This window comes from Mizuhopecten yessoensis, unplaced genomic scaffold (genome assembly GCF_002113885.1).
Source record: "Mizuhopecten yessoensis strain PY_sf001 unplaced genomic scaffold, ASM211388v2 scaffold6205, whole genome shotgun sequence".
In the NCBI taxonomy this organism is placed as follows: Eukaryota; Metazoa; Mollusca; class Bivalvia; order Pectinida; family Pectinidae; genus Mizuhopecten; species Mizuhopecten yessoensis.
In genome coordinates this window covers 194,358-204,569 of record NW_018406433.1, presented here as the reverse complement: position 1 = coordinate 204,569, position 10,212 = coordinate 194,358, and the positions used below count along the sequence as shown (strand labels likewise).

Sequence of the window (10,212 nt, the reverse complement as noted above, 5' to 3'; positions counted from 1 at the left end):
CCTCCAAGGATAATTCTCACCAAGTAAAAATAATTTCCTACAGAAAGTTGTCAAAATATACCCAAAAGTGTTATTTCCCTATATAAACTATAGTAAACTTTACCCCCTCCCCAAGGGAGAACGGATAGCTCGGGGGTCCTGAAATTTACAATTTAAGTAAAGCCCCTGATGATCTTTCTTTCCAAGCAGAGAAAATGAGTGTAGTACCTCTGAGTCTGAAGAAGAAGATTTTTGAAATATTGGTTAATTTTCCCTTTCGGGCCCTGCCCTGGCCCCAGGGGTTGGGGTATGAATCCTCATCTACCAAGGATGATTCTGACCAAGTTTGAAAAAAATCCATCCACTGGTTCTTGAGAAGAAGTTGAAAATGTAAAAGTTTACGCACGACGGACGACGGACGATGGACGACGAGGGACGAAAAGCGATTAGAATAGGTCACTTGAGCAAAGCTCAGGTGACCTAAAATTCCCATCAATGCTGGTAAATAATTTTTGAGTTAGTTTTCATAGAAATATTGACAAAAGTAGTTCACAAATATGGGGTTAATATTTGCAATATATCAAGCATTTACCAAATTCAGCTTGAGAACAGTCAAAGTAACACTAAAGGGCTCTGTAATTCAAGTCAGTGCAAAAACACCAATGACATTCCAGGTGTTTTTTGGAAAACATTGATATATTAATTATCACAATATGACAGATCAGGTAATTTACAATGTATGTCCTGGTTAATAAGTTAAAGCTCTAGACTCTTTAACATAGTAGGGCATTATTTGGGTATTTGAATTTGGGTTATTCCCTTTACCCTTTGTTGAGAATGCTAAATACTAAGGCCAAAAGTGAGGTATTGCCAAGAAAGGCACTAGGAAACAAGAAGTGAGGTATTGCCAAGCAAGGCACTAGGAAACAAGAAGTGAGGTATTACCAAGCAAGGCACAAGGAAACAAGAAGTGAGGTATGCCAAGCAAGGCATTAGGAAACAAGAAGTGAGGTATTGCCAAGCAAGGCACTAGGAAACAAGAAGTGAAGTATTGCCAAGCAAGGCACAAGGAAACAAGAAGTGAGGTATTGCTAAGCAAGGCACTAGGAAACAAGAAGTGAGGTATTGCCAAGCAAGGCACTAAGAAACAAGAAGTGAGGTATTGCCAAGCAAGGTACTAGGAAACAAGAAGTGAGGCATTGCCAAGCAAGGCACTAGGAAACAAGAAGCGAGGTATTGCCAAGCAAGGCACGAGGAAACAAGAAGTGAGGTATTGCCAAGCAAGGCACTAGGAAACAAGAAGGAGTTTTGAACATAGATTCTACATGGAGACCCACATAAGTTACCTTTTATCACATGTAATGGGACACAGCAGACTTATTCTTTCCTTTAAGTTCTATGAGAGTTACAAATATTTGTTTAAGGTCCAAACATAATTGTTATCAACACTGGAATAATGTATTTTTTGTGTATTTCAAGCATTCTAATACACATTAAAATGTATTATTAAATTTATTAGAACAACCGAAATGCAGATGATTTGTATAGATCATGCTATAAAGGAATGAAGCTCTCCATCATTATAAAGGTATGAAAGCAGAAAGCTTTCAGAGCATAGCAACTGTTTAATGTCAATATCAGAAATTTGCATGGTTGTCACTATACAGAGTCCAGTTTAGAAAATAAAACCTTTTAAAACTACAACTACAAATCAGGAAATATAAGAATTTTAAAACTTATATATAACTATTTCTGATTCAAGCAAAACACTATTGATCATATCAATTTATAGTTCTAACAAACCAGTTCTAAGCATTATATTCATTCAATGATCAAATACATCTAAACAATCAAATATGCAAGCACTCAAAGTTAAGAATTCCAAACCACTCAATTTAAGAATGTCCAAACTTGAGTTAATAAAATAAAAAACAAAGTGAGTGAAACATCACATATATATACTCCCCACACCTCCGCCAATCCTACCAATACCACTTTGCCCATGACCTTTGACCATTTAACCTGAACTGATGACCACCAAAATCTAATAACTTGCAGAAGTCATATGTTGACATACTGTAGTGTACATTTAAACTAAAGTAAGTGGTTAAATTATTGTACACATGTTTTTTTTTCTTCAAAAGTTGTAACGTGTGTTCTCTGCCTGTGACCTATGACCCTTTAGCATTGCCCAATGACGACCAACATATAATCAGGTGTAAACTTAATGTTATGATACTGTGGTGTAAGTATAAACTGAATTTGTTGAGGGATTCATGAAGTAATTTGTACACAAGCTTTCTACTTAAAAAGTGGTAAAATATAACTTTTGACCTTGACCTTTGACTATTTAACCTTGATCAACGACAACGAAAATCAAGTCTCATGTAGAACTTGATACTATATATATACTTAAAGTGTACATATAGTACCCCACAATGTACATACATACAGTACCCCACAATGTACATACATACAGTACCCCACAATGTACATACATTCAGTACCCCACAATGTACATACATATAATCCCACACAGTGTACATGCATACAGTACCCCACATTGTACATACATACAGCACCCCACAGTGTACATACATACAGTACCCCTCAGTGTACATACATACAGTACCCCACAGTGCACATACATACAGTACCCCACAGTGTACATACACATAATACCACACAGTGTACATACATACAGTACCCCAGTGTACATACATACAGTACCCCACAGTGTACATACATACAGTACCCCACAGTGTACATACACACGGTACCCCACAGTGTACATACATACAGTACCCCACATTGTACATACATACAGTACCCCACAGTGTACATACATACAGTACCCCACAGTGAACATACATACAGTACCCAAGAGTGTACATACATACAGTACCCCACAGTGTACATACATACATACAGAACCAACAGTTTACAGATATTAATAATACCAGACAGTGTAGATCTACAGTATAGATACATAGTGGTTACACGAGTGGTTATTGAATATGGTTTTTATATTTCACTCGAGTTAGTTAATTTTCAAAAGCTACAAAAGACACAAGCTTTAGCGAGTGTCTTTCTGTAACTTTTGAAATTAACTAACGAGAGTGAAATAAATACCATACTCAACAATCACGAGTCGTTTGATCTGTTTCTACCACAATCTCAGTCGGAAACAGCTGGAGTATTTCCTGATAGCATACACACATGTTGTTGACAAGGCTGGCGTAGTGATATGACCCATATGTAAAAAGTCACTCATTAATATTCAAAAACGACCTTTTTTTTACAAATTTAATAATTTTCAAAATAAATGTTTCGGCAACAACTTTCTGAAAAAATAAAATAGATGAAAGACTTTAAATATTGAGAGTATGCAATATTGCATTAACTAATATAAATTAACCACGGACTATATGTGTGTAAGCATATCGTATGAGGTCTGCCTCCCGCCAAGTGATGAAGAAGAACTAATCGCTGTCAATGTCCAAAGCCATAGGGCTGGGGCGTTTCTTTGTGAGGTTCTATGGTTGACGTTTATAGTGAGATAGTGAGAGTTCCGCCATAGACAGGCCCTCCAAATATTGATAACGGGACACTGTTACAGATCTTGTTTTGGTTTCACAGAGACATATATCGTTTATTACATCTCTGGGTTTCACAACCTGGACACGCGACAGTATTGTGTCGAAACGATATCAAGCGTCTGTAACAATTTTGCCTGAAACTAGAGATCAAATCTTTAAGCATCATCTTCTTTTGGTATTGCCTAAATAACCCCCTTTCCCATCGCATAACCTCACAAAAACATTTGCCGGATGTTGACAGCAGACGACGTAAACAAAAAAGTTGTCCGGTCAAGGTTCATCTTCTCGACCAATCAAAAATACGGAAGGTCATATACCACGTGTGGTGTATAACTTATATTTATTCAACAGTCTGAGAGTGGAATAACACAGCGTATTGTGGTAGAAATGATGTTGTAACACCCCATCACAGAGATAGGTCAAATGCTAGTTACAAGGCTGTGATGGTAGCTTTGGAGACTAATGGTGAACATCACACAGCAGAAAAGGGTTACACAAAAGAAGCTTTATATGGTAGTGAGTTTTCGTTATGAGAGAGCTAATCCCCGTACAGAGGGAGAGAGCTAGCTTGACAGATAATCAGTAGAGTATAAAGAATGCATACTTCCCATCCCCTGACAACAAGTCAGTCCCTAACACAATGTCTCCAGTCCTGCAATATAAAACACTCACTCTAATGTCCTACTCACAAAGTCATCTAACCAACAGGTAATAACAATACCACAATATCTAATAAACACACAGCTTTCACATTTTCTTTTCAATCTCTTATTAAGTCGATAATTGCAAATTGCAATTCACACTAGCAATAAAACCAAAATCATAAAAAATTGACAATTTCTTCAATTTAATGTCCCTTTTGAAACTAATACATAACTAATGAGAAAAATACAGTTACTGGAAAGTGCAGATCTGAGGCTTGGCCTCGCACGAGCTCTTATATCAACGCATCTCAGCAAATACATTGTGGTCTTTGTACGAACTCATACAGAAATATAAACATACAATCTGTCTAATATGTAATATCTTTAACAACAAAGTAAACAAATGGTGAATATCAAAACAACTATAGCTGTAAACACAAGCAAATGTATCAAACAAATCAAACAACATATCAAATAAGTATTCATTTGTATGTAGTAAAATAAAACAGAAAATCAAGAAATAAGAAATGTATCGAACAAACAAATGTATATCTTTATGTAGGATAGTACAAATATTATTCTTACAAATAATTATAAATGTATAAGAGCGTTGCTCTGTGGCACCAAAGGTGTTGCTGTTTTATTTAGAGAAAATTTCAATACGAAATACAAAGTAGTAATTATCCTTTGGCGTATTCTCGTGAGAGTGAGATGCACCATTTTACATCTGTTGCCAAGGGTAATAACAGAAACAGAATATAAACATATATTTAAAATAAGAAGTGTAGATATATTATAAAAATTAACATACATTTGAGTGAAAATGAGTCCATTAAGTAAAATGCGATACTGGCATGCAAAATACTCTGTTCAGCGATTATCTTTCTATGACATCACAAACACGTCATACTCAATCGGCCTTCATTGGTTATTTCCGTTAGGATGTGAAAAATAACGGGAAAACCTCGGAGCTGATGTCCGTTGCGTTAACTTTCTGGCGGTGTGTCAGGACTTACTGTTTTTTTTATCGTTTTTTTTGCCACAAGCACAAAAAGTAAAAATGTGGACAGTTTCTGAAGATTGTGTGTGTCATCAACCAGGTTAGATTACTATTTCTGCCCCGACACACCTTCCAAAAGAGGATTATCAACCAGGTAAGATTACTATTTCTACCCCGTCACACCTTCCAAAAGAGTATTATCAACCAGGTTAGATTACTATTTCTACCCCATCACACATTCCAAAAAAGCATTATCAACCAGGTTAGATTACTATTTCTACCCCATCACACATTCCAAAAAAGCATTATCAACCAGGTTAGATTACTATTTCTACGCCGACACACCTTCCAAAAGAGCATTATCAACCAGGGTAGATTACTATTTCTACCCCGACACACCTTCCAACAGAGTATTATCAACCAGGTTAGATTACTATTTCTACCCCGACAAACCTTCCAAAAGAGCATTATCAACCAGGTTAGATTACTATTTCTCCCCCGACACACCTTCCAAAAGAGTATTATCAACCAGGTTAGATTACTATTTCTACCCCATCACACATTCCAAAAAAGCATTATCAACCAGGTTAGATTACTATTTCTACGCCGACACACCTTCCAAAAGAGCATTATCAACCAGGGTAGATTACTATTTCTACCCCGACACACCTTCCAACAGAGTATTATCAACCAGGTTAGATTACTATTTCTGCCCCGACACACCTTCCAAAAGAGGATTATCAACCAGGTAAGATTACTATTTCTACCCCGACACACCTTCCAAAAAAGCATTATCAACCAGGTTAGATTACTATTTCTACGCCGACACACCTTCCAAAAGAGCATTATCAACCAGGTTAGATTACTATTTCTACGCCGACACACCTTCCAAAAGAGCATTATCAACCAGGCTAGATTACTATTTCTACCCCGACACACCTTCCAACAGAGTATTATCAACCAGGTTAGATTACTATTTCTGCCCCGACACACCTTCCAAAAGAGGATTATCAACCAGGTAAGATTACTATTTCTACCCCGTCACACCTTCCAAAAGAGTATTATCAACCAGGTTAGATTACTATTTCTGCCCCGACACACCTTCCAAAAGAGGATTATCAACCAGGTAAGATTACTATTTCTACCCCGTCACCCCTTCCAAAAGAGTATTATCAACCAGGTTAGATTACTATTTCTACCCCGACACACCTTCCAAAAGAGCATTATCAACCAGGTTATTTCCAAATTATAGTAATAAATCTGTTTGGCCTTGATGGAAGCGTGACAAATGGTCTAACTCTTAATGTGGGAGGAAACCAGAGTACCCAGAGAAAAAATACATGGTTGGCAAGTTGCTGAGGATGAATCCTGGTCATCTTGGTGAAGACGAGAGCTCTTGTTTCCACTGCGCCACCCGACCCACCATCTAAGTTGCACACAAGAACAATCTCTCCTTTAGATTTGACTAGAATTTTTTTTTTTCTTTGATGCAAAAATCATATTTTGAATACCAATCATCTATGATACAAAAAATCTACATAAATGATGTTCTCAAAAGCTCGTTAGATCATGTGTTTAATCGTTATTCATCGACTTGCCAATTTCAAATAAAGCTTATCTTGTCTTATTCTGAATCAGTACACATCAGAGATGAATGCAAGCTACGCTCTGTACAGGCTTCGGCTATCCATATCATGACAGGACAAACAAATCAACATGTGAGGATTGAGATATTAGCCGCATGTTTTCTTTGTTTCATCACAGGAGTGACTGTGTAACAGAATCTATCTTAGGTCAGTGTTGGGGATAGGGAAAGTCTACCTTACAGTGCTGAATAATTGTTGTCAGATTGGAGGCTAAGGTTCTGAGCCTAAATTCTACACCCGAAGGTAGAATTTCTCTATTGCTAACCTACAAAATGATGGAATGTTTGTCTCCCACCTCTGAGCTGGAAATTAGGTAAATATCAACAATGATATTGCAAACGATAAATATAGTGGATTTTTTAGATACCATACAAGTTTATCTAGGTCATATTATGGACGTGCAGGAAAACCTGTTTACTTTGAAATTTAAAAAATTTGGAATTATGTTTTTTTGGAAACTGATTTCACAATATGTTTCTTGAAAAACTGTTTATTTCCATGAGGTGATGTCAGATGACGACTGTTTATTCTTTTGGTGACCAGAATGTCAAGTTTATGATGTCACGCCGTGCATCAAAATGACGTCAGATTTCAGAACATCAGCTGACTTGGTAAGAATATTTTGAACATCTGTTTTTTGCGTTCCTTAGGCAAGATTTAGAAAAAATTGCCATTTCCAAATTGAAGTGACCTGGTGCACCTATGTGGGAAAGCATTTTCCCACCTGGTGTACCACATGGGACACATGTATCTACAAGCAATCCAGATACAGGAAAGAAAAAATTTCCACACAAAAGTGACAGTGTCCATTCACACCATAAACACGACAGACGTATCTACACAGGAGTGACAGCACAGGTTCACACAGTAACACTTAAGATGTGGTATTTTGTATCAAAAGTATGGTGTTGCTATTGTTGTGTATTTGTATGCACACTATGATTTTGTAAAACAAAAGTATGATTTTCCAGTACAAGTCTTGTATGACATAATCCCAACAAGTCTTGTATGACATAATTCCCACAAGTCTTGTATGATATAATCCCAAGTCTTGTATGACATAATTCCCACAAGTCTTGTATAACATAATCCCCACAAGTCTTGTATGACATAATCACCACAAGTCTTGTATGATATAATCCACACAAGTCTTGTATGATATAATCCCCACAAGACTTGTATGACATAATCCCCACAGGTTTTGTATGACATAAACCCCACAAGTCTTTTATGACATAATCCACACAAGACTTGTATGATATAATCCCCCCAAGCCTTGTATGACATAATCCCCTCAAGTCTTGTATGACATAATTCCCCCAAGGCTTATATGATATAAGCCCAAGTCTTGTATGACATAATCACCACAAGTCTTGAATGACATAATCCCCACAAGTCTTGTATGACATAATCCCCACAAGTTTTGTATGACATAAACCCCACAAGTCTTGTATGACATAATCCACACAAGTCTTGTATGATATAATCCCCACAAGTCTTGTATGACATAATCCCCACAAGACTTGTATGACATAATCCCCACAAGACTTGTATGACATTCCTTAGTTCAACTATTACAAGACACTGCAAAGAGCAAGTACAAATTAACAGCTTGCCGATAGCTCCAAGAATATTTGACATTTTCGGTCTACATACATGACACATAGCTTGCCAATCTTCGTCAGTAAATTAAGTATACTGATTGATTATAAAAACTGTTGATGGAATTTTAGGTCATTTGTTCTTATAACTCTCTATACTTTATTAGAAATGAAAAATAGATCCACCAATCACTCTCACTTAAGAATCGGTTATTGTCAGATTTAAGATCAGCCATTGTACAGTCCACAATGTGATATGCCCTAAGCTTGTGCCTAGAAGCCTTTACCACTAGTCACTAGGCTCTGCTTATATTATCTTTTGTGATGATGTAATTGTTATTTGACCACCATAAACGAGCAGAAGCTTGAGAGATAGCATTACAGGAGGGACATTATCAGAGCCCCAACAGCATCCCATCACTCACAATGGCTGTCCCAGGCAGCCACATAACAGGCCTCACATGTCAAACTTAGCCATATTGTGTTAACACCTCAACAGCCAAATGGCAGAAAAAACACTCAGTGTGTCATCATCTTTAAATATGCAGTTATGGGTAGCACAAAAGGGATGCTGCCATCACTACCAACATGTCTTGCCTCTGTATACATTTGTAGTATGCCATACATTTGCTTTCCCTTCACAAAGTGTTCACATTGTAAACTCTATTTCACTGTTTATACTTAAAATCATATTAAGAGCTTGATGAGCAATAGGAGAATTAAAGGAAAATACAATTGGACCAGACCAGAGGACAATTCAAACCTAAGGAGCTACTTGGTCATTCATATTCACCTGACCTAAGTCTCATTGCATATACAAAAGAAACAAAAGGCCCAATGGTCCTGCATTGCTTATCTTGAAGTATTATCACCCTTGAAACCTTAAAAGCAGACTATTAGGTTTAATTTGTTTTAAATAAATATGATTATTTATGAATCTTGGTCATTCAAAAACACCTGTTAAAAGTTTTTGACACATTTGACTCCTGTGACCTTGAAAGTCTAACAAGGTTATTCAGATAGACCATTTAGTAGCCTTTTCATCACCCTGGGCCTTTTGTTCAGTGAGAAGTAATCTATAAAGGCTTATACACATTTGACTCCTGTGACCTTGAAAATAGGCAAAGGCTGATGACTTGAACAAATTCTGTAGCCCTTCATCCTAGCATGCTAATGCCCAAATAACATACCCTAGGCCCTTCATCCTAGCATGCTAATGCCCAAATAACATACCCTAGGCCCTTCATCCTAGCATGCTAATGCCCAATCAAGAGGCCCAATGGGCCTGCATCGCTCACCTGGTATAAATCTCACACTTGTAACCTTAAAAGTGATCTAAAATAAAGCTACAGGCAAAATATCAGTATTTATGATTAAAATTCATTCAAAAGACCCTGTTAATTTTTTTTAAAACATTTCACCCCTGTGATTGAAAGTCGAACAAAATCATTATGTTGAACAAATTGTATAGCCTTTCATCTCAGGATGCAACTTGCAAAGTATCAACATCCTGTGACCCATGGTTATTCAGAAGAGGTCGTTTAAAGATTTTAAACAAATTTGACCCCTGTGACCTTGAATAAAAGTCAAAGTCATTCACTTTAACAAACATAGTAGTCCTTGATCCCAGCATGCTACTGACTAAATATCAACATCCTGAGCCTTTTGGTTATTCAGAACAAGTTCTTTAAATATTTTGAACATATTTGCTCCTTGTGACCTTGAATATGATTCAAGGTCATA

The 10,212-nt window shown here is 36.8% G+C and overlaps 1 protein-coding gene across 3 annotated transcripts in view; it reads right to left on the bottom strand.

The window, feature by feature from the left end:
* Nucleotides 1-10,212, bottom strand: part of LOC110451796 — a 71,354-nt gene that overhangs the window by 12,809 nt on the left and 48,333 nt on the right. The window contains exon 2 of one of the 3 annotated variants that reach the window (XM_021499976.1): nt 4,183-4,230. The exons of the other annotated variants lie outside the window; for them this stretch is intronic. Coding sequence (XP_021355651.1) covers nt 4,183-4,230 — 48 coding nt within the window. The remainder of the gene's footprint in view (nt 1-4,182; nt 4,231-10,212) is intronic. 3 annotated transcript variants of the gene reach the window in all.